The sequence below is a fragment of the Macroventuria anomochaeta genome (assembly GCF_010093625.1).
Source record: "Macroventuria anomochaeta strain CBS 525.71 unplaced genomic scaffold BU25scaffold_15, whole genome shotgun sequence".
NCBI classification, from domain to species: Eukaryota; Fungi; Ascomycota; class Dothideomycetes; order Pleosporales; family Didymellaceae; genus Macroventuria; species Macroventuria anomochaeta.
In genome coordinates this window covers 550,150-573,720 of record NW_022985376.1, presented here as the reverse complement: position 1 = coordinate 573,720, position 23,571 = coordinate 550,150, and the positions used below count along the sequence as shown (strand labels likewise).

At 54.0% G+C, this 23,571-nt stretch overlaps 7 protein-coding genes across 7 annotated transcripts; 3 read left to right on the top strand and 4 right to left on the bottom strand.

Annotated features, from left to right (window-relative positions):
- Positions 1-784: 784 nt before the first annotated feature.
- Positions 785-3,509, bottom strand: BU25DRAFT_410599 (cysteine proteinase). The gene is made up of 4 exons (XM_033706336.1): positions 3,195-3,509; positions 2,998-3,138; positions 2,914-2,927; positions 785-2,857 (listed from the first exon to the last, which is right to left on the bottom strand). The coding sequence occupies exons 1-4, from the start codon at positions 3,228-3,230 to the stop codon at positions 886-888; spliced, it is 2,163 nt and encodes a 720-aa protein (XP_033562165.1). The 5' UTR covers positions 3,231-3,509; the 3' UTR covers positions 785-885.
- Positions 3,510-3,945: 436 nt separating this feature from the next.
- BU25DRAFT_410598 (uncharacterized protein) lies at positions 3,946-7,864 on the bottom strand. Its single transcript, XM_033706335.1, has 2 exons — positions 5,409-7,864; positions 3,946-5,359 (listed from the first exon to the last, which is right to left on the bottom strand). Exons 1-2 carry the CDS (start codon positions 7,638-7,640, stop codon positions 4,244-4,246), a joined length of 3,348 nt encoding a protein of 1,115 aa, XP_033562164.1. The 5' UTR covers positions 7,641-7,864; the 3' UTR covers positions 3,946-4,243.
- A 1,179-nt stretch (positions 7,865-9,043) lies between these two features.
- On the top strand, positions 9,044-10,329 carry BU25DRAFT_410597 (putative endonuclease LCL3). Its single transcript, XM_033706334.1, has 2 exons — positions 9,044-9,445; positions 9,519-10,329. The coding sequence occupies exons 1-2, from the start codon at positions 9,074-9,076 to the stop codon at positions 9,960-9,962; spliced, it is 816 nt and encodes a 271-aa protein (XP_033562163.1). The 5' UTR covers positions 9,044-9,073; the 3' UTR covers positions 9,963-10,329.
- Positions 10,330-10,759: 430 nt separating this feature from the next.
- On the top strand, positions 10,760-14,910 carry BU25DRAFT_491108 (carbamoyl-phosphate synthase). The gene is made up of 5 exons (XM_033711537.1): positions 10,760-11,259; positions 11,322-12,830; positions 12,879-13,057; positions 13,116-14,498; positions 14,552-14,910. The coding sequence occupies exons 1-5, from the start codon at positions 10,920-10,922 to the stop codon at positions 14,657-14,659; spliced, it is 3,519 nt and encodes a 1,172-aa protein (XP_033562162.1). The 5' UTR covers positions 10,760-10,919; the 3' UTR covers positions 14,660-14,910.
- Positions 14,911-15,224: 314 nt separating this feature from the next.
- Positions 15,225-15,866, bottom strand: BU25DRAFT_298681 (uncharacterized protein; the record flags this gene model as incomplete). Its single annotated transcript, XM_033701955.1, has 1 exon — positions 15,225-15,866. A coding segment is annotated over one exon (642 nt), but the record flags the coding sequence as incomplete, so codon positions are not given.
- Positions 15,867-17,238: 1,372 nt separating this feature from the next.
- On the top strand, positions 17,239-20,110 carry BU25DRAFT_367536 (uncharacterized protein). The gene is made up of 3 exons (XM_033703871.1): positions 17,239-17,432; positions 17,510-18,912; positions 18,981-20,110. The coding sequence occupies exons 1-3, from the start codon at positions 17,279-17,281 to the stop codon at positions 20,010-20,012; spliced, it is 2,589 nt and encodes an 862-aa protein (XP_033562160.1). The 5' UTR covers positions 17,239-17,278; the 3' UTR covers positions 20,013-20,110.
- A 68-nt stretch (positions 20,111-20,178) lies between these two features.
- Positions 20,179-23,306, bottom strand: BU25DRAFT_392483 (alanyl-tRNA synthetase-like protein). The gene is made up of 3 exons (XM_033704658.1): positions 23,183-23,306; positions 20,492-23,127; positions 20,179-20,413 (listed from the first exon to the last, which is right to left on the bottom strand). Exons 1-3 carry the CDS (start codon positions 23,265-23,267, stop codon positions 20,231-20,233), a joined length of 2,904 nt encoding a protein of 967 aa, XP_033562159.1. The 5' UTR covers positions 23,268-23,306; the 3' UTR covers positions 20,179-20,230.
- Positions 23,307-23,571: the final 265 nt, after the last annotated feature.

Sequence of the window (23,571 nt, the reverse complement as noted above, 5' to 3'; positions counted from 1 at the left end):
GGAGAGGCTCTGTTTCAGAACGCTACCTTTAAAGTCGAGCCAGTAAGTCCATGTGCACCCTTGGCAACAATTGCAGTTTTCTACGAGACCATTTGCAGATGTTTGAAGCCTACAGGAATCGTACGATCCTAGAGCGTTGTGGGCTGTCCATATTCTATGCCGGTGATCTTCTAAATCAAGTGTACTGTCCTGCCGCCATCCCCGGTAGCAAACTCACCGCACATTATCTGACGTGGTCAAAGTCCATCAGCTGGTAGGTAAATACTTCAACTCTCTGTTCTGTGACTTTCATCTTTATTGATGTCGGTCTCGAAGTGTGGTGATTTTTGCGTGAATCGGTGTACGCCAGCACTCAAGAAACACGTCCACGACCAGAATAACCAAGAGGAACATTCCCATGGGCTTAGCGTTATGAAAAATAAATAATCGTCAATACGGTACAGAGCCATATCGAATCGAGGACTAGAACATCAAGTTCTTCAACTTCGAAGAACAAGACGTGTGCACTCACGGGTGCTGCTGTTCGTTTGAAGCCTGCCAGGATAGAACGGCTAGTACATCACAAGCTTGATGGTTGCATAGTTCACGGGATCAGACTTCACTGTGTTCGCTAACGGATGCATTCCCAGACTCGGACGATACTTATGCCCCACAAGCGTGCCTCGAATACAGCTGTGAACGCCTCGACGCAGCTTTTCACCAAACCAAAGTAGATCATACTGATGCAGTAGAAATAACGCTCCATTCTCTGGAGCGGCGCTCCAAGTCTGATATGCACAAATATCTTGCTGGGATATACAACCCTATCGGCATCTCTACGTCACTCGTCCTCCCAACCCCCCTTCATTCCCACCAAAGTCAATCCTGTTGCGATGCGATGCCTGCTCAGAACTTGAACACGCTCTTCTTTCTACCCAATCCATGACCCTTCGGATCCTCTCCATTCCCAGCCGCCTCATCGCCATTACCATCCCCCTTATCCTTGCTCCCCCAGAACTTGGGCTTGCCCTTGAGACTCATGCTGCTATGTCTGAATCTACTAAGTCCAGATGCCTTGCTCAAGCTGCCGACGCCGTTGGCGTCTCTTGGTGTACCCGGAGCAGCGGACGTGTCCTCGGTGCCGCGCTTCTTGTTCTCTTCAGCTGCAGTCTCTTTACTTGCTGCGAGCGCGGCCTGCAATTCTTCTTCCTGCCTCTTATAGTTGTTGCGCCGTTGTTGTTCCATTTCTTTCCGTTTTTGCTTGGCTTGTGCTTCCAGCTCCTTTTCGGCGGCTTTGCGCTCTTTCTCTTCGGCTTTGTTCTTCTTGCCGAACAGACCCAATCCTGCGTTGCTCTTCTTTGCGCCGAGGACAGGGATGTTGGTGCTGACGTGTTCGACGGGGTGGGCGTGTTCGTTTGGATTGAGTGCAGGCGCGGTTGCAGCGTGGTTGAGGCTTGCAAACTGATCTTCCTCTTCTATCGTCGGCGTCTGTGCTGTTGACAGATGATGTGCGTGACCGACGCCGTTCATTGCGCCATTCGTCTTCGGTGTTGTGGCGCCGACGGCGACAGCTTCGGGGTTGAGTTCTGAGGCTTGCTTCGCAGCCGCTTCGCGGGCGTCGGCCTCCTGCTCTTTCATCATGGCTTCCTCAGTTGTCTCCTGGTAGAAGAGGACGTAAGCACATGCAAGGGCGTTTTCGCCACCGAAGAAGTTCCGTACGTAGGCTTTATCGACAGGTTCGACCATTTCGTCGTCGAAGAGGAGCCAGCCACGGTCTTGAGTCTTGATGATCGAAACATAGTGGCCGTGGTAGGGACCGCCACCAATGTGGACAACGACGGCGTACAGCTCGTATAACCTGTCAGGGTCTTCTGCGTCGTCTGTGGTGTTGAATAATCGGAGATAGTACGGGTATACGACGCGGTGGAAGAGCTTCTGTAGGCGTTGCAGATCCTCCGTATACTTGAAACGTTTTAAGTGCAACGCTAAGATCTTCGGTAACCGTTTGATCTTCATCCTCTTTTCTGCTTCTTGCAAGCCTCCGCAGTTGTCACAGTGGAACTTGTTGCGCTCGCACAACATCTCTTCCTCAGAAAACTTCCGTAAGCAACTGGTTACTGATGAGTGCTGCTCAAGATCAACGGACAAATCCAGGAACGCCTCGTCTCGTTGGGAGGTGTTCTCGCACGTCAGACATCGTGTCTCAGATGTTAGCGTACCCTCGAAGAGTTCGTGTACCCAGCCAGTGTTGGTGTTGTTGTTTGTTGCTGGTGCAACTACGCCATTCTGCTCTGTCCCACCGACTTCTGTTATCCGTGACTTGGAGAATGTCTCTACGTTCTCCACGACTTCGTTCAGCAGCAGGTTCAGGAACTCGTGCGCGTCCTGGTGCATCGGCGTACGGAACATCTCGTTGTCGCGGCGCAGAATCTCGAGGAATTTGTGTGGACTGACCACGCCCATGCGTGACCTGTTCGCGATTACCGCCTCGAATATGTCCTTTAATGATGTGAATAGCGACTCTGACATGCCGTACGACTTGGAGTTCTCGTAGTCCATGGTCAGCACGGGCCCTGCAGCCAGCGCCTGCTTCTTCTTGTACTCGGGTGAGTCCTTGTTATCTTCAGGCTTAGGGGGTTGCCCGGGGGCGCCGGGTGTGGTGGCTGGCTTCCCTGGTGTCCTCACAGTGGGACTCGACAGCGAGTTCCGCCCTGTTGGCGAGAGTGCTGACTGTGGGCCATTCTGGAGGTTTGTGTTGATGCGTGGGAGAGACTGGGGGCGTTCGAGGGTTTCGGGGGCGGAGCGGGCGGGGAAGTTGATGACTTGTTCTCGAAAGGGCACCGAGTAGTAGAGACACTGCACGACTGAGTTGCAGTAGCTGAAGGGGATTGTCAGTGGTTGTGGTGGTAGCGGGGGCTGACGTATGGTGCATACCAGGTACTTCCAAACTGTAGGCACGGCCGTATTAGCATGCATCATCCCATCATCCCAACATCCCCACTCTACAGGCGCACTCACATTCTCGAAGCCGAAGAACTTGTCGCTGCCGTCGCCGCGCAGAGGCCCGGCGTTCGCCAAGAGCTTCTCCAGCGGCGTGGGCTCTGGCGCGTTGGGGTCCTTCTTTGCAACCGGGTGGCCAGTTGCTGGGCTGGCTGGGGCCTGCAGCGGCGTCAGTATGTGCCATTGTCTACACTGCACCGCTCGGGGGCACTCACAGCGCCCGACTTAAGGCGACCGAAGAACGAGCTCATGGTGGCAGCTCGCAGCGACGGGCGCGCAGAACAGTGCGAGGCAGACGAGGCGGACGAGGCGGACGAGGCGGACGGAGTGGTCGTTCAGGCGGCGCAGGGCATATGCGGCGCGGGCTTATGCCGTTATAGCGCGAGCGACGAATGCTGGGGTAAAGAGGCCCGGGTGACGTGAACGTGCGGAGGGCAGCATGGGGGAAGGAGCGATGCAGCAGTGGACAAGATGAGCACACGCACGGCACAATTCAGCAGCCCAGCGCACACGAGACGAGAGTCGGCCGGTGGTCTTGAATCAACCCGAGAGCCACGAGGCTTGGAGGAGCTAGAGACGGCCTGCTTCCTAGCTCACGCGAACTCCGAGAGCCCGGTCTCCCCCACAACTGGACCCCACCGTGGCCATGCACCAACCCTGCAGCCCACAGTGAATGTTCCAGTGATCGACGGTGTCACTGTGATACAACGGCTGCTGGGCTGCCAGAAAAAGCAACTGGTGTTCGGGAACCACATGGCTTGTGGCCTCTAGGCGTCCAAGCACTGCAAGCTGGCTGTTGGCAGCGTGCTTGGCCCTCGTGTCTTAGCTTACCCGTACCATGGTCACGTCAGTTGATTCCAAACCATATCTCTTAGCCGGTCGGCGGCTAATGCTGCGAACACACGCTGATCCTTCTAGAAGGCACTCCATAAGCAGCACACCTCCAGGATGAGTGTTCACACGTCTATTATTGTCTTACTCGCGAGCAGTGCCGGCCAAATAGGCGTTGGTTTTTGAACGGGCATTGTTCCTCCGCCTGCTCAGCTGTTGGACGCCACAAACACAAAATGGCGCAAATGAACTAACCCTCCCACAAGCCATCCGACCATTTAGCCGCCTGGCTTCGATCCCCAGATCCTCAGACGAGCTTGCCTCAGGCTTGGAGCTCCCGCGAACGCCCTTGAAATGCTAGTGCCGCGCAGTCGAATGCAAATACATGTACATGTTGATACAACAGAAAGTAAAATGGAAGATAGGGGCTGTTTTACATCCGTCGAAGTCGCTTACTGGCCCCGAGCTCAATGGCCGTACGACTGTTGAGTATCAAATCCTCGTTGCCGCCAGGCGGAGGGTTGTTCTGAATGTACTCTTGTCGTATGCGCGCAGCCTCGCTGTCCCAGTGGGCAACCCGTTCCTTGAAACTTGCTGCATTTGAGGTCGCGCTCTCTCGTGCATTGTCAGCCTGATCTTGGTATGGCTTCTTGGTACCTTCGCCTGCTGTCCGCCACTTAAGACCGATAGCAATCCGAACCTCCTGCTTGGAGGCCTTCGCTTCTGAGTTTCCGGTAGCGGCTACACGGGCGTCGTCGCACTCTTTCTTGACAATGTACCAGTAGTCCTTGGTGAACAGCAAGAACGGGTTCACTCCTGAGCGTCCTGGTTTTATCGGTCGCTCGCCGATCTCCTCCAGGATAGCGCCAATAATGGCAGCCTCATAGTCCTCGTCTCGTTGAGCTCGTGCTGTCTTGGTTGTCTGAGTCGGCACCACTGCAGGTGCAAATCCTGGTTTGAAGTCCGCCAAAGAGGGGGTTGCAGGATGCTCGAGCTTAATCTTCTTCTCCACCAATGGACTGGGAATCTCGATAGGTCCAGTCATTGTCTCGTATACTTCGGCGGCAACTCGGAGGCCTGACAAATATGCGCCGTGGACTGTGGCAGGGTGAGTTCCGCAAGTCGCTTCTCCTGCGAAGTGCAGTGGGCCGTGAGGTCGAGCCATGACATCGTAATCGCCTGTTTGTGTCTTTGCGCCAACGTACGAATAGCTGCCGCGAGCGAAAGGATCCTTGCTCCATCTCGTGACAATGGTCTCGGTGGGTAGTGGGACGGGGTTCGGCGCGAACATCGAGTCGAGTCGATCTGTGACTTCTTTGACCAGCTGGTCGTTTGACGTTGCCTCAGCGTAGTGAGCAGCATCGCCGGCCATCAGTGCAACGAGCGTTGGCTTGCCGCTGGTCTTGATACAGTTCCAGAATAGATAGAACCGTCCTCGCCGTGCGTTGTAGTCTTCAGGTCGAAGGCTGGCTTGGTGCTCGGCTTCATTCAAGAGGCCAAACATATCGCGGTCGGGTTCCCAGAAGGCTTTCTCGTAGACCAAGATAATCTGTCCGCACTATTAGTAGACAGCTGTGGAAAAGAGCTTGAGCGCTTGCCTTGTTGAGTAATCCGAAGCCCATGCGCTCAATCACACCCTGTTTCCAGTCTGGAAGTGGCGGTTGAAATGTTATGGACCCCGACTTCAACACCCCTAAAGGTGTTGTCAAGATAACTCGGTCAGCCTCGAAGGACTGTCCGTTCGAACATTCGATGATGACAGCTTTCCCGGTCTGTTGTTCCTCGGTGTTGTAGCAGACTAACTTGATCGGCGTATTGAAACGAACGTCCAGTTGGCTCGGACACTTCCACAGCCCTCGTGGCACCTGCTGGTAACCTCCGATGACCTCTGAATGCTCACCTTCGAACTCATTGCCCATGTCTTGATCCCAGCCACTCAGACTGAGTTTGTTGACACTGACTGCATTGGCGTATTCGAGGTTGGCATGGTGCCAGCTCAGCAAGCGCATGTCTCTGGGTTTCATGTCGACAATCGCTTGGTATTGCTTGATGCCCTCGTCCATAGTCTGACCCAGTGTGGGAAACTCTGACGTCTTTGCAATTGCGTCCAAATCGACAGTCTGCGACATTGACACTCCTGTTTCGACCTTCCAACCCAGAGTCTGTATCGCCTCGGCCGCTGTGATATTTGGGTTGAAACCAGCGCTAAGCTGGTAGGCTCTGCCAGCTAATTTCTCCACTCCAGTTGTGGGCTTCTCTTCAGTTGTCGATGCCGTGCTCTTCGCGTTCACAGACAAAGGCGTATCCGAATTTTCCAACTCCGCAATCGTTGGTCCCCCATTATCGTTGGCATCACGCCCGAATAGTATAAGATTTCGGTCACCCTCTACGATGCGTTGTGCTGCTGCCTTGTTTCGATAGACGCTTGCTCGCTCCAAGACGTCATTGTACAGCTTTTCAACCAGCATATCCTGACCTCTGTCTACGACTGTGCCGTCGTAATCGTAGAGTATTGTGTTGTCGCGAAGACCGTGGTAAGGTATACCGAGCTGCCCGCGAATGATGGCATTCAGAGGGTTGCCATGTTCGAACCCTGTGACAATCTGTGCGCCCATTTCAGCTGTACAGCGGTGCCCCGGAGGGAGGGTGGAGTTAGTTTGGTTGAGAAAAGGGTGAGAGTAGACTCTACCACCAACGCGTGGGCGAGCTTCGAGAATGATTATTTTCGGTGGTCGTTCTTCGCTGTTGGTGGGTTGGTCTGCCAACTGTGCGAACAGCGCTTGCAGTTGCCGGGCACAACCAAGGCCTGACATTCCAGCACCGACCACGACAATCGTGCGCTGTGGGGTATCCTTTGCTTTCCTCCTCGCTATCGCTGGTGCCGTGTCAGGTACTTCAATACAACCGAAGTTGATGTACCCATTTCTGAGGAGCCACAGATATGCCACCTTTGCCAGACCAAAGAAGCGCTTATCTCGAGTGCAGCCTGCAGCTTCATCGAATGAAACATAGACCAAAGGGTTGCGATGCCATAGTCTCAAGATTGCGTTGCGGATATTGAGGTAGATGGTGACCTGTGCATGATTGATGTGATTCCGTAGCAGTCTGTACTCCGCTGGGTGCAAAGCAAATGGGTTGAGTCTGCTACTTTCTGCTGCCAGAATGCATTGTCTCCCAAATTCTGGCCACGAGAGTTCTGCGGGTATGCTTGAGTTCGCTTTCAGCTCGGTTGTCTTGCCTTTCAGCTTGCTAGCTAGTCGCTGCTTCGTAGGGCGCTCGTAGGATTGCAGGAGCTCAGGTGTCGATGATGGTTGAGATTCGCGGCTCAAGCTTTGTGGCGTTCTGGTCATGAAGTTGTGCTTGAGAGAAGCATCTTTCAGTTTTGACAAACCATCTCGCTGAGAGACGTTTTCATCGCTAGCTTTGAAGATTGCATTGCCATTTTGATTCGAGTTAACTCCGTTGACGCCGTGTGACCCATTCTCCACCGTTGAGTGTGGCGTATTTGGATATGGTAGTGGCGAAGGTGTGAGATTGAGGCCATATGTGTTCATGAAAGCACCAGGCGTAGAGTCTTCTCTCTCGTCTCTGCCGCTTTGATGATTGACCTCCAATGTGTCGTTGGCGTCGCCATAGTGCACGGACGATGTCGCCGATTCTCTGCCATAGCCAATGTTACTAAGCCCAGGCATGGGAGCGATGCCACCCTTCAGATGTACGCTTTCATGCGATATTGGTAGCGACAGAAAGTCATTGTGAGACTGGTCGAACATATCGGAGTCGTCATCGAGTGTATTTGTGTCTGTCGTAGACGCGAAGGCGGAAAACATGATGATGGCCTCCACCCGTGAGGGATGGAAATCGACTGACCAGCTGATATGGCCGAATGAGGGCTAGAGGTCGCGGTTTTCCATGCGACAAGATGTAAAGGAGAATCGAAATAGGTAACGAATGTTTTTAGACTTTGCAAGCATGGAGAATTCGATTGTTGTAAAGATGTTAGATCTCATGCGCCGCGGGCGTCGAGTGAAGAGGTTGAGCACGGGAAGCTAGCCACACTGGTGGCCATTCCTTCTTCGGCAGCCGCGTTTAGAGCCATCCCTGCGCAACTCCAACGCCCATCCCTCTTCGTCACCTTCAGCCCACTTCACGCCTCGCTTCTGGCTGAGACCTGCACCTCAAGACATGCGTGCAGTTAACGGCCGCCTTGGCTAATCAGGCCGGGATCTAGAGAGCATCGCTCGTCTCAAAGCGCTGGCCCACTCTTCTGGAAGCGAGACGTATTGCAACACCGCACTTCGTCCGGCATCTGCGTACCATTGCACCTACGAAACAACAAACAATGCATCGAGGTACATGAATCAGGGATTTGTTGTGTCCACATCGGCGTTCGACGTGAATCTTTGAAGGATGTCTTAATGTAAGTGGCGAAAGGTACGCAGGACCGATATATGCGGCACGGAAGACGTCAAGGTGAACGACAAACACTTAAAGAACGAATCCTAAGCTTGTAAGGTGTTTGACGCTACAGATACAACCTCATCATAGCATACCTGACCTAGCTAACAGTGCGCATATCACTGCCATCGAAACGATAGCCAACTTATATCCGACAACTTTCACAACACTATCCTGCGGTCGGATTCATTGTCGATAAGAGCCACTGTACTCTGGTAAACCCCAGACGACGATCTTCCATACCACCATGAAAGCCCCAAACCTTCCGGCGTAAACAGATACGCGGCAACCGAGCGGAGAACAAGATGAGAGTTATAATTACAACATTGTCAATGTCAGTCCGCAAGGACGTAGTTGAACCGAGAATCATAGTCCACGGATGAGGCTAGAGGTGTGTGCAGCCTGGCGATGTTGCCTGGAGTAGGCCACTAAGGAGCTCTGCAAAGCTTGAGGGTACCGAGGCAGTAGTCTGCTACAGTCCTGTGATTGTAACGCAAAATATAGCAGGCCATAGCCAGCAGCTTGTACTCGCTGTCGAATCCAGAAAATGCTGTGGTTGATGTTCACAAACGTATCATGTACATGCCCTGTTCGGCCTGTAAATTCATTACAACCACACTGTATCAGTAGCCTTGTTAATGAGCTACCTCTATCGATTTTCTCCAGTCTGTGAGGGTGTGAGAAGTGGTATCGATCCATCACGTGGGGCGGGAAGCGCACGGCCGGCATCGTATCTCGATTGACGTAACTGCGGATCCCCGAGCAACGATGTTTACCAGCAACAACACTCCACGCAGAACGAACAATGCGATGGCCTTGGTCGGGCGACGAAGATGAGCAGAGGAAGACCAGACTCGCAGCATGGACCGAACCGTACGACTCGAATGATTGGGCGACGACTCTCCTTGAGCCAAGGTCCCTGATCCCATCTGTTGCGCTCACAGTATCCACCGTCGCTGGTATTCGTCTGTACAAATCCTACTTACGAAGGATACCCACTATCAACCACATCAAACCCGACTACTTTCGACGCAGAAGTCTGTTTGGTCAGGTCACAAGCGTTGGAGATGCGGACAATTTCAGGTTGTATCATACACCTGGCGGACGACTAGCAGGATGGGGCTGGTTGCCATGGAAAACTGTACCGACAAAAAGAGACCAACTTATGAAGCAGACAGTAAGCACGCCCTCTAACAGATATAGACAACATTCCTCTGCTTCGTGCGTCTTGAGACTGACAACACGTAAAGCTTCACATACGAATCGCTGGAGTTGATGCGCCAGAGCTTGCGCATTGGGGCCGAGAGGCTCAACCATACTCGAAAGAAGCACTTGAGATGCTCACCGATCTCATCCACAACCGTCGAGTTCGTGCACAACTATACAGACGTGACCAATACGACAGAGTTGTAGCACAGGTCTACGTGCGCAAGTGGTTCTTCAAGAAAGATGTGGGGTTGGAGATGTTGAAGGCAGGCTTAGCAACCGTTTACGAAGCTAAATCTGGAGCCGAGTTTGGGTCCTCTGAAGAGAAGTACCGCGCTGCTGAAGAGCAGGCCAAAGAACGCAAGGTTGGGATGTGGTCCAGGCCAGGGCTGATACAGAGACTGGCTGGCGCAACGACGAAGGCTCCAGAGAGCCCACGAGAGTACAAGACCAGACACACAGCAGCAGAGAAGCAAAAGAAGACATGAACATTTAACGTCACTATACATGAACTGTTGCCGAGGGGAGCTATTTGGTGTTCGTGGAAGACTGCATGGCAGCTTGGAGCATATACCGCACAATTGTATAGACTTCCTCAAGGTATCGACATACGACCTGCACTCCTCATCACATATCAGTCGATGCGATTTCTTCGATACAGCGACAGTCACACATAGGTCGGGAGAGGTACCGAGAATTCTGACTCTTCGATCTGAGGAATTTGTTCAGAAGCTATGCAATCGCTCAGCCATGCCAATCACAATGATCAGCGCTACTAGCGCGCACAGTCCATGCCCAGGACAATAAAGTAGGAAATCCGCTCTTTACTTTGACGCGGCCGCAGGCCGGTTAGAGTCGCAAATGACTCCTTTCAAGGCTGTATGACCCATAAGTTATGGATAAGGTCCGTGAGCACTGCGGGTGACGGCAGCCCGCAAAACTGCTTCAAAATTTCTTCTCGCCAGTGCCATGCCATTGTTAGTGTTCGGCGCCGATTATCGGCCCTGATCCGAATAGTCCTTGTGTGAAGAGCAGCGTTGGCTGAGCGAAGAGAGGCACAACGAGTGACGTTGACCAAATACATGGGTTGATAGTAACAGCAATCGCGTTGAATAGTCAATTGATCGTATCCTGCAACAAAAAAGCATAAACCCCTTGGTTGCGTTGACTCAAGCGGGCACTGCGCACTGAACCACGGGTCTTATCGCAATCGGATGGAGCTAAAATCGCCGATAGAAAGTTTGGCAAGCTTCACATCTTCCCCACGATTCAATAATTCTTATAGAGTCACATTCCCTCTGCTCTGTTGAGCTCGAGCTCTAGCACCCTCCAATTGCCCCCACTAGCCCTCGAGCGACTTACTCTCGCGCGTTCGTTGCCCTTTCCCGTCCTCACTGGGTGTTCTTAGAGCTCGGTAGCTCAGCAGCTGCTTGACCGCCTGCAATATGGCTCTCTGCGGGCGTCTGACACGTCGCGTACCTACCACGACAGGCCAATTCCGCAGCATTGCACCTTCTGTGTCTGCGCGAAGCTTCACAACCCGCACAGCTCGTCCCTTGACCTCCCTCCGCGCGAAGGGTGAGTCAACTGCGACATACCGCCAGCTGCGCGCTTTCACCAAGATCTCTGCCACATTCAACCAGACACAAGAGGCACCAAATGCGCAGGCCTACCTCAATAGCGGCGCCATTGCTGGTGCCCGCGATCTGGTCGATGTAAAGAAGGTTTTGGTCATTGGCAGTGGAGGTCTCAGCATTGGACAGGCCGGCGAGTTCGACTACTCAGGTATGAAAGAGCATGTTCTTGGCGCGTACCAAAAAGTCACCGCATACTAAGCCGTAATGCAGGTTCCCAGGCACTGAAGGCTCTCAAGGAGGCTGGCGTAAAGTCGGTCCTTATCAACCCTAACATTGCGACTATCCAGACATCGCACGTGCTCGCCGATGAAATCTACTACCTGCCTGTAACCCCCGAATACGTCGAATATGTTATCCAGAAGGAGAAGCCTGACGGCATTTTCCTGTCCTTCGGTGGACAAACTGCCCTGAACCTGGGTGTCCAAATGAACAGGAAGGGCCTCTTCGAGAAGTACGGTGTTAAGGTTCTTGGAACAAGCGTCAAGACACTCGAGACCTCTGAGGATCGCAATCTGTTCGCGAGGGCTCTGGACGAGATCGATATTCCCATCGCCAAGTCGATTGCTGTCAACACTGTCGACGAGGCTCTAGAAGCTGCTGAGAAGGTCGGATACCCCATCATCGTCCGTGCTGCGTATGCGCTCGGTGGTCTTGGATCTGGTTTCGCGAACAACCCTGAGGAGCTCAGGAACTTGTCTGCCCGATCGCTCACCCTCTCTCCCCAAATCTTGGTCGAGAAGTCGCTGAAGGGCTGGAAGGAGGCCGAGTACGAGGTCGTTCGTGATGCGGCTGATAACTGCATCACAGTCTGCAACATGGAGAACTTTGACCCTCTCGGTGTGCACACCGGTGACAGTATCGTCGTGTCGCCCAGTCAGACTTTCAGCGACGAGGAGTACCACATGCTCCGTTCCGCATCAATCAAGATCGTGCGACACTTGGGTGTTGTTGGGGAGTGCAACGTCCAGTACTGCCTCCAGCCCGATGGTCTCGACTACAGGGTCATCGAAGTCAATGCCCGTCTGTCTCGTTCTTCCGCTTTGGCCTCGAAGGCTACCGGTTACCCCTTGGCCTACACTGCCGCGAAGATCGGTCTTGGACACACTCTGCCTGAGCTGCCCAACGCCGTCACTAAGACTACCACTGCTAACTTTGAACCTTCCCTCGATTATGTCGTCACAAAGATGCCCCGATGGGATCTGAGCAAGTTCCAGAACGTTAAGCGCGACATCGGCAGTTCCATGAAGTCCGTCGGCGAGGTCATGGCTATTGGTCGTACATTCGAGGAGTCCTTCCAGAAAGCCTGCCGACAGGTCGACCCCAAGTTCCTCGGTTTCCAGGCTGAGAAGTACGGCAAGGACCTCGACTACGAGCTCGCAAACCCCACAGATCGCCGATGGCTCGCCGTTGGTCAGGCCATGTACCACGAAGGCTACACCGTCGATAGGCTGCACGAGCTCACCAAGATCGACAAGTGGTTCTTGCACAAGCTCCAGAACATCGTCGACTGCACAAAGGAGCTCGAGGAGATTGGCAGCCTTTTCGGCCTCAAGAAGGAGATTATCCTCAAGGCCAAGAAGCTCGGTTTCTCTGACAAGCAGATCGCTAAGGCTGTCAACAGCTCTGAAGACGAGGTTCGCGCTCGCAGGAAGAGCTTCGGCATCAGGCCCTGGGTCAAGAAGATTGACACATTGGCTGCTGAGTTCCCTGCCGATACGAGTGAGGAAGTTTCATTTACACATTGCATCTCTTGCTGACTTCTCATAGACTACCTTTACACCACCTACAACGCCTCTTCCCACGATGTCTCGTTCGACGACCACGGTGTTCTCGTCCTTGGTAGCGGTGTCTACCGCATCGGTAGCTCTGTCGAATTCGATTGGTGTGCTGTCAACGCTACCATGTCGCTCAACAAGCTCGGCAAGAAGACTGTCATGATCAACTACGTGAGTACCTCCAGGCTATCATTTCACAACTTTTGAATCTATACTAACGAAGGAAAAGAACCCCGAGACTTACAGCACTGATTTCGATGTTGCTGACAGGCTCTACTTCGAAGAGCTGAGCTACGAGCGTGTTATGGACATCTACGAGTTGGAGACCGCCCAGGGTGTTGTCGTCTCTGTTGGTGGCCAGCTTCCTCAGAACATTGCCTTGAAGCTCCAGGAGTCTGGAAAGGCTAAGGTTCTCGGAACTGATCCCCACGACATTGACAAGGCCGAGGATCGCCATAAGTTCTCTTCCATCCTCGACTCCATCGGTGTTGACCAGCCAGCGTGGAAGGAGCTGACTTCGTACGAAGACGCGAAGAAGTTCGCTAACAACGTCCAATACCCCGTCCTTGTCCGCCCATCCTACGTCCTCTCCGGTGCTGCCATGACCGTCATTCGCAGCGAGGATGAGCTTCAGGAGAAGCTGCTCGCCGCCTCTTCTGTCTCCCCAGACCACCCCGTCGTCATCACAAAGTTCATTGATGGCGCTCAGGAGATCGACTGCGACGCTGTTGCCTCCAATGGAACGGTCCTCGTTCACGCTGTCAGTGAGCACATTGAGAACGCTGGTGTCCACTCCGGTGATGCCACACTCGTCCTGCCTCCTGTCAACCTCGACGCCAGGATCCAGGAGCGTGTCAAGGAGATCGCCGATAAGGTCGCCAAGGCATGGAACATCACCGGTCCCTTCAACATGCAGATTATCAAGGAGGAAGTCGAGGGTGCTGAGCCCAATCTCAAGGTCATCGAGTGCAACCTTCGTGCATCTCGTTCATTCCCCTTCGTCAGCAAGGTCCTTGGTACCAACTTCATCGATGTTGCCACCAGGGCTCTTGTCGGCCGTGAGGTTCCTGAGCCCACTGACCTCATGAAGGTCGACCGCGACTATGTCGCCACCAAGGTTCCCCAGTTCTCTTGGACCAGGTTGGCTGGTGCCGATCCTTACCTCGGTGTCGAGATGTCCTCCACTGGTGAGATGGCTTGCTTCGGTAAGGACCTCATTGAGGCCTACTGGGCATCCGCTCAGTCGCAGATGAACTTTCGTCTGCCTCAGCCTGGTGAGAGTCTCCTCTTCGGTGGTGATGTCACAACTGGATCTCTCCACTCCAACTCCCTGATCCAGATCGCCAAGTACATTCAGACTCTTGGCTACAAGTTCCTCGCCGCCAACGAGGACGTTAAGGCTCTGCTCGAGAAGAATGTCGAGGGTGTCAAGGTCGAGGTCATTGCTTTCCCCAAGGAGGACAAGCGTGCTCTCCGTGAAGTCTTCGAGAAGAACGACATCCGTGGTTGCTTCAACTTGGCCAAGTTCAGGGCCAACGGCCTGCTTGACGAGGATTACGTCATGCGTAGGAACGCAGTCGACTTCGGTGTTCCTCTGTTCATGGAGCCCAAGGTAAGTTTGAACAATACCTCATCCATACATGGCACATGCTAACAACTTGACAGACTGCTGTTCTCTTCGCTCAGTGCATGAGCGAGAAGCTGCCCAAGAAGGAGGGCATCCCCAGCGAAGTCCGCACATGGAGCGAGTTCGTCGGTGGACGACCACTGTAGATGAACCCATCATCCTGCTATGCGGCAGAGTAACATGGGAAGAGTAGAGGAGTCATATACCCGACCGGGGTGAAGTAGGATAGATCTATGAGGCGGAAGAGATGGATCGTCTTCGGAGATATTTTGTGGTCTTGTTCATACAGCGTTCTCGGCTCATCTGCAAGGCAGTTTTAGAGGAGTTTGGGAATGCTTTGGCATGCACTTTGTGTGAAATAAGGCTCTTCTCTCCGGTTTGTACGCTAGTAATTCATTCGAGATAAACATCAAATACTTTCAGAGGCACGAATAGCTCGGTTGAGTACTAACTTTCAGGCACTTCGTCTATTGTCTCATTACTTCCCAAAGCTCACCAAATTCACTCCCAAGCAAGTGTACCCTTCCGAACTATGAAGTGATGAGATGGCGCTTCCTCAATGGCCGGCATAGCTGTAACAGTCCTGGCCAACTTAGACGGAGTGACCTTGGTTGGTTCTTCCTCGGAATTGTTTTGGGGCTCAAGTCGAGCTGTGTTTGCCATCAGCTGCGCGCTCGGCCCTGGCCACGCGGTGCCTCGACGGCTATTCGTCTCGATCTGTATCGAGGTGTGATGAATCGCTCGGTGGTATCGTTGCTCCACGTAATACATGAAATTAGTGTTGTAGACCATCAATCTCTGGGGGCCATCTTTCATCGAATCAACAAGCCACCCTCTGGTCGCTTCCACGATCTCTTCACCACTCCGCAGAGTGGGGTTCTCAGGCCCTCGCAACTGGTCTAGCAGGTCTTCGATCGACTCTCCATTGTCATATCGCGCGACAGCAGCAATTGCTCTCAGCGCAATGTCCCGCTGACTCTCGATTTGTTCCTCAATACGCCTGAGCCCCAAGTCGAACAAAGCAACGATAGTTGCCGGAAGTTGGTCTTTCCTCGCTTGAAGACTATCAACTGATTCCATCTCATGGACGAGATCCAACCTTGCCCTTGCTATCCCGATGTTTTCATACGAGTACGCCGTGACATCGTCCACAAGCGTCTGGATGGGTCTTGAAGCCTGGTTGGACAGCAGCTTTTCGCCCAAAGGCGATAGAGGGGGTTTTCGAGCTGAGCTGTCAAGTCCTAGATCACCGTGTTCACGTTCGAGATCCCACGCAACAAAATTTGCCATCGCTTCACGAGGAACGCGTATCCTGATGTTGACGTGGTCGTACGGCTCGTACAGGCTGCCATCAACGTTGCTAGCGATCGTCAATTAAGCCATAGCTTTGGCGCAACAGAGACCTACCAACGATCACATATTCTTTGCGCGTCTTTGCAAGGGAAGCACATTGCAAACCCTCTGCAGCCATTGCGACATTGCATGTACAAGTCCAGCGCATTATCAGCCACATCCTCGTGACGCTTGTGCGAACACAGAGCTTCTGTCTGCTCGAAAACAGCAAAACGAGAGGTCAATAGAATTTTCGTCCTCTTCTCTTGCAGCTCCGCGAGCTCTGACTCCAGCATGTAACGTATCGTAGAGCCACATCTGTCGAGACCATCGAGGACCAGGAATGTGTGGGGGTCATCGGTCGCCTCGAGTTGAGCGTGAACAGCCTTACGGAGGAGTCTTAGGCGCTCTCTCCTTCGAGCGCCTTCCGGGATCTCTTCACACCACCGGAGATAGGCGTTGTAGAAGTCATAAGCCTCATCGCTTTGGTGTTGTGGATGGTCTTCCAGATTCTGATACACTGCATTCAGAAGGTCTTCGACAATATCGATCTGATGGTCTGCGACATCCTCGTCGATGTGCAAGGAGATGACTGGGTGGCCTTGATGTTCAGGGTGGTCTTCAAGGTGTTGTGATATCAATGTTGCCAGTGTAGACTGTCATCAAGTTAGTAAGCCTGATGTCCACAAAACGTCTCTGAGTCTTCGATAAATCGCTCGTGTACTTATGAGGCTATCGAAAATCGTGACATGTATGCAGTGATGAGCTTAGTTGGATCAATGGTGTGACGAACCGGCTGTGATACAGTATACAAGTATGTTTCCTATGATACTTGGTACACCTACCTGTGCAGACGTTGCTCTTCAAGGATTGTAGGAAAGGGTGCTAGGCTTACTTTTCCAGATCCAGGCCCCCCAACACAATGTAACTGCCAACCCCCACTGCTGAGATGCCATCTTTTGAAAACATCCTGATCGAATACCCAATCGAACACACCAGGAAAGATATCTGAGGAGGGCTTCCTGGTATACGCCTGCAAAGCTGCATCGTTCATCTTCGGAGAATGTCAATGCTGCCTTGTTGCTGGCTATTCCTGTCCACGCCTTCAGGTGAACATGGGCAGCTTGATATTAAGTGCGCATGACCTACGGCCGGTGAGTGGAGCAGCGACGCCAACAATCGGCACTTAGTCTCAATGTGGACAGGGCTGAAGCCCAAATCATTTCCTCGAAGTGGCACATGGAGGCGTACAGCTTCGCGCGGGTGCCTGAACGGCTGAAATGGCCCCCAAAATCAATATGTTGCTAAATCAAGCATGGTGTGAGCGCCAACTGCAGCCACAAGGAGTTGCTTATATAGATGAAGGTACCTGCCTTCCGAATGGATGTCGCCAATTGATAGCTCTTTGACAAAGGTCGTCGTGTGTCGAAAGCATGCTGTGCCAAACCTTACTGTTGCTCGGTTCCGCAGTCTGCGGCCTCGCCCGTTCGGTACCACACAGGATCGCGCGGCAGGAACCGTCCACTACCGCAAGCGCCCCTGCCCAGTCGACAATCTGTGGGGACATCATCGAAGCTGTGAACGAAGGTGCGTTCTACAGGGCTTTCCTCGCTTCGAGCACCTCCACCTCAACGCCTCTCTTTCAAGTGTCTGATTATGAACAGGCTATCAACTCTTCGCGGCCAGCGATGCCTACGAGTGTCTCACAAGCGTCCCATTCAATGGCGCAGTTGCATCGCGGTTTATCAAATACTGGAACGAAACACTCCAGTTCCAGAGCACTCTAGCGTATCTCAAGAGCCCTCCTGAAGGATATCAGCAGCCAGCGATCGACTTCGTAACAGAACTTGGGAAGATACAACAACGGGTTGATGCAGGCGAATACCAAAACCAGTATGACTTCGAAGCAGACATTCAGCTTCTCATTTATGCAATGAAAGACGGTCATGTCACGCTGACTGCCGGTGTATTGGCTGCTTTCTCCTTTGCAAGCCCCTATGAGGTTATCTCTGCTTCAATCGATGGCAAACAACCGCCAAAGATATATATCACAGATGACCTCCTTCCAGAGGTGGTATCGGAGCCATGGACACCTTCGCCGATTGCCACAATCAACGGAACGGAGGTCAACAGATTTCTAACAACCTATGCTTCGCTCAACTCGTGGGGCTATGTTGAGCCGCATGCTGAATGGAATGACTTGATGTCGCATCCTACACTCGACATCCAAGGCGGTCTCACCACGTTTTCCGGCTCAGGCACGTTCTACCCTGGGGGCAACCTTACCTTTGCTTTCGAGAATGGCACGACTCTTGACACCATCTGGGTCGCAGTCTATAACGAACCTGCCAACACAACTGGGCCTCTGACCACAGGCGGCGACTTCTACAACTACTTCGTACTCGGTCTTTTACCGGCTTCCTATGAGCCCACAGCATCCGAAAGCTCGGGAGATTCTGACACCGTTCAGGCTGCCCCCGGAAACTGGTCAGAGGCGAGTTACGGCGCTTTTCCTGAAAAGCCTGACATCGTGCAAGACGATCTTGGTGTATACCACAGCGGCCTCGTCACCGGATACTTCTACAATGACATCTCTACTGGTGTGTTGAGCCTGCCGAGTTTCGATGCGATCCCTGAGTCGATAGGAGATTGGGCAGATGCTGTCACGTTCTTCATCGGAAACGCTTCTCGCGCAGGTGTCAAAAAGGTTGTGATCGATCTTCAACGCAACTCTGGAGGTACTCCTTTCCTTGCCTACACAACCTTCAAAGCATTCTTCCCAGACCTGACGCCTTTTGCTGGGAGTAGGCGACGCAGCTTCGACTTGGCCAATGTACTAGGCTCAGCAACGACCGAGTGGTGGAACTCACTGAGTGAAGACAATGAGACGGAGCGGTACAGCAAATATGATGCCGCAGCTAACGAATGGGTCATCACTGACCGACTCAGTGCTGCCACTGGAAACAACTTCAGTAGCTGGCAGGAGTATCAAGGACCAATCGCTGCCAAAGACGATACGTTCTCACTTGTCGAACGATATGACCTAGCAAATCCAACTTTCGACACAGTAAGTCCGAGTCCCACTGCTGCTGGAGTAATTCAGTCAATCTCGAGTCATACTAATACCTTCACTAGGCAGCGTTCGACCAATGGTACCCTGTGATGTACCTACCTGACAAGTCCGAGTGGGCTTTTACGGAGCGTACATTCAACCCTGATCAGATTGTCCTGCTTACTGACGGCCTTTGCGCGTCCGCATGTTCGCTCTTTGTTGAGATGATGACCCAGGCAGGAGTCAAGACCGTCGTAGCCGGAGGTCGCCCAGCGACCGGCCCAATGCAGGCTGCGAGCGGCAATCGCGGCGCCAGGTCTTACGACACTTACACCCTGGACACTGATATGGCGACTGCCCGACAGCTCGACGAGCAGGTCAGCACAAACGTTAACGCAACGGTTCCTGAAGTGAGGGAACCTTCCATCTTCATCAAATATGCCCAGTTCAATCTCCGCGATCAAATTAGGAAGGACGAGTCAACTCCGTTGCAATTCAAGTACGAGGCCGCCGACTGCCGCATATACTACACTGTCGCAAACGTGTACAACATGACGCGTCTCTGGCACGACGTCTCCGCTGCGGCCTTCCAAGACTCCTCTCTGTGTGTAGAGGGCTCGACAGGATTCTCAAAGCTTAACAACACCAACCCCAACGCACCGCCAAACCCGGCCTCACAGACGCCAATACTCAGTTTGAACACCTCTACAGTCGCGCAGGCGAAGTGGGACGAGGACCCGGACGACGGACTACACAGCGACGTTGGAAGAGTCGGTACAAGGGGCGCTACACCGTTTCCGCGCTGCATAAAGACAAGTGGCGGTCTTGGGTGTCAAGAAGCAGGGTCGATCTGCAAGAACATAGAAGTGTACTGTTCGCGCGAAGGCAAGACTATCCACGTCGACAGGTGTCTTCCAGGATGTACGAATAGGAAGGGAAGTACTACCTGCTTTGGGTCGTGTCAGCTCGACTTCCCTAGTGGGGAGACGAAGCCCATTTTTCAGAATGCGGCGGGGACCCAGTATCGAGAGAAGCTTTCATCCGGGTACTGTCATCCTACGACGGGGACGAGGGCGCTGGGGTGCGCGTATGATCCTGTGGCTCCTAAATTGTAGAGTAGCTGCGCGAGATGATGATGATGATGCAGAAGAAATCCAGTTGGTGACACTAAATCCAGTTGGCGACACTGCAAGTCGGACTGGGGCATCGATACACCCATTTGTGCATTCTCTTTGCTCATTTTCATCTGCGTAGTACAGTACATGTCACCCCCCCCCCCCCCCTCTCTCTCTCTCTCTCTCTCTCTCTCTCTCTCTCTTAAGGCTTTGTGAGTTTACAACAACGACAGGTTCTCAATCCACTTGGTCGCCTCTTCAACACCCTGGTCCACCTTATCCGCATTCGTGCCCTGTCCGATCGCAGTCGGCGCACCAGGCTTGCCTCCCGCCTTACCGCCGATGATAGGTGTCACGGCACCAGCCCACTTGGGACCGTCACCGCCCTTGGCCTTGAAAGGCTGCGTACACGTTAGCATTGATCCTCCAACGTTTGTGTGCTCTCCTCCAGCGAAGCGGGCAGAACGGCTAGAACATACCTCAGAAACATAGCACCCATGCACGACCTTCCCATCCTCGGGACTCGCGGCAAAAAGATACAAACTCCTATCCTTGAGCGCGCTCTTGGGGCCAGAAATCGTCTTGACGACATCGCTGATTGTTTTGCTGACGTTGCTCGAGTACTCGACCTTCTGGACGAGGAACTTCTTGCTCTCGTCCTCAAAGTACTTGGTCACCTGGTCGAGAACCTTCTTCTGCTCTGCCTTGGCCGCAGCCTTCTGCTCGTCCAGGATGCTCTTCGAGATCTTGGTCATGCGGTCGCGGAAGCGGTTCTTGGTCAGTGCGGAGATGGTGAGGTTGTTCAGGTCGACTTGGGTGCGTTTCGCGTCGTTTTCTTTCTGGGGGCCGAACGGCAGTTTCTCGAGCGTGTCGAGGCGCGAGGAGAAGTCGGACGCGATGCGCTGCACGTCGTAGGCTTCTTGGCCGGTTACGGCGATGACGCGACGGATGCCCTTTGCGATCCCGGATTCCTCGAGGATGACGAGCTCTTTGATCTCGCCGGTTTTCAGGACGTGGGTGCCACCGCAGAATTCGATGGAGAGCTTGCTCCAGGCTTCCTTCTTGGGGTCGGCGATTAGGTCGTCGACGGGGACGCCGACGGAGACGACGCGGACGGGGTCGGGGTAGGTCTCGCCGAAGACGGCGCGGAGGCCGTTGATTTCGCGGGCGGTTGCGAGAGGGACTTCTTTGGCGTAGACTTGCGAGTCTTGTTTGATGTAGTCTGAGGAGATCTTCTCGACCTTCTCGAGCTCGACGTCGGAGAGACCGGCCTTGTGGGAGAAATCGAAACGAAGCTTCTCGGGCGCGACGAGCGAGCCCTTCTGGTCGACTTCGCTACCGAGCACTTCGCGGAGGGCGTAGTTGAGAACGTGGGTTCCAGTGTGGTTGTTGCGGATAGGATTTCTTCGGAGCTCGTCGAACTCGGCGATGACTTCGCTGCCAACACTCAGCTCGCCTTCGCCAAGGTAGCCAGTGTGCAGGACGTAGCCGGCGTATACCTGGACATCGTCTACTGTGAAGTCGGCCTCGCCGTCGATGACGAGCTTTCCGTAGTCGGCTTCCTGACCACCCTGCTCGGCGTAGAAGTTGGTCTTATCGAGCAGAATACCGAAACGCTCTCCCCGAGGAAGGTCCTTTGTGGTCTTGAGGAACTGCTTGTTGTGGTAGATAGCCTTGATGGTGGCGGTGATGTTCTCACGCCCGTACTTGGCATTGTCGTCGGTCTTGGGCACCTCCGCCATGTTCTCGAGGGCGCCCAGGTCGTGGACATCAAGCTTGACGACAGCACCAGCGGCCTTCTTGTCGCCCTTGCTAGCCTCACGCGCCTTCTCTTGCGCCTCCTCGACCTCCTTGTCGTTGATGTTGAGTCCGCGCTCTTCAGCCATGAGCTTGGTGAGGTCGACGGGGAAGCCGTAGGTGTCGTACAACCGCCAGACATCGTCTCCGGGCAGGTCATTCGAGCCCTTGGCCTTGGCCTTTTGTGCGTACTTCTCAAAGATGACTTCACCGCGATCCAACGACTTTGCGAAAGCCTTCTCTTCCTCGTCGAGAATCTCGATGATGTCCTGCTGCTTCTTCTTGATCTCCGGGAACATGTCGCCCATCTGCTCGACCAGTGTAGGGACGATCTGGGAGAAGAAGCCGCCGATATCCGTCTCGAAGTACTTGCGAGCATAGCGGGCGCCTCGTCGCAGGACTCGTCGCACAACGTATCCGCGGCCGACGTTGTTGGGCACGCCACCGTCGGCGATGGCGAAGGACATCATGCGGACGTGATCGGCGACGACTCGGTAGGCGGTATCGATGCCGTCTGGGTCCTCCTTGCCAAACTTGGCCTTGTACGGCCGGGCACCAGTGACTTCCTGTATCCTCTTGAACAGCGGGGTGAAGACGTCTGTGTCGTAGTTGGACATCTTCTTCTGCAGCAAGCAGACCAATCGCTCGAAGCCCATGCCGGTGTCGATGTGCTTGTTCGGCAGCGGTCGCAGCGACCGGTCGGACTCGCGGTTGTACTGCATGAAGACGTTGTTCCAGATCTCGATGACCTCGGCGTCGTCTGCGTTGACCAGCTCAGCCGCGTTCCTGTACGCGCCATTGACGGGCTCCCTCAGGTCGTAGTGGACCTCTGAGCAAGGTCCACAGGGGCCCTGGTCGCCCATTTCCCAAAAGTTGTCCTTCATGTTTCCCGGCAGGATGTGGTCCTCTGGCACGCCAACCCGCTTCCAGAGCTCGAGCGCCTCCAGGTCTGGCTCGAGCCCGCCGGCGGCGTCGCCTTCGAAGTACGTGACGTACAGCCGGTTGGGGTCGATGCCGTAGACCTGAGTGAGCAGCTCCCAGGTGAAGCCAATGGCCTCCTTCTTGAAGTAGTCGCCGAACGACCAGTTGCCGAGCATCTCGAAGAAGGTGTGGTGGTAGCTGTCCTTGCCGACATCGTCGAGGTCGTTGTGCTTGCCGCCGGCGCGGATGCACTTCTGGGAGTTGACGGCGCGCTTGAGCTGTGCAAAGTCGGAGGAGGGGTCGACGGTGCCTTGGAAGATGGTCTTGTACTGGTTCATGCCCGCATTGGTGAAGAGCAGGGTGGGGTCGGAGAGCGGGACGACCGAGGACGAGGGCACTGCAGCGTGTCAGTCGAGCTCTGCTCTTAGCACGCACGCAGAGTCAATGCCTACCGAAGCTGTGGCCCTTTTGCTTGAAGTAGTCGAGGAAGGTCTGGCGCACTTTGGCGGCAGCCCAGTGCGGCTGTTGGGTCGCCATGTCTGCGGCCTGCGCGCGTGCGAAGAGGGGTATGGGTGGGGTGAAGCTCGCAGCGAGTGTGTGCTGCGGCGTGGGTGGGCGTCGGGGGCGAGGGCTGCAGGGGCGGGTCTGTAGTCGTCCGCGTCGCAGTGCAGCGTGACTCAGATGCGAAGCTCTCAGGGCTGTGTGGAGCATCACCAAACCAGGACGGCGGGCGCCGCCGCGGGGCAGCGTGCAGATGAATGGAAGCGCGTCGACGCTGGTTCTGGAATCGCCCAGAAGTGCGCCCGTCAACATAAACACCGGCCAGAGCCCCTGGGCAGCA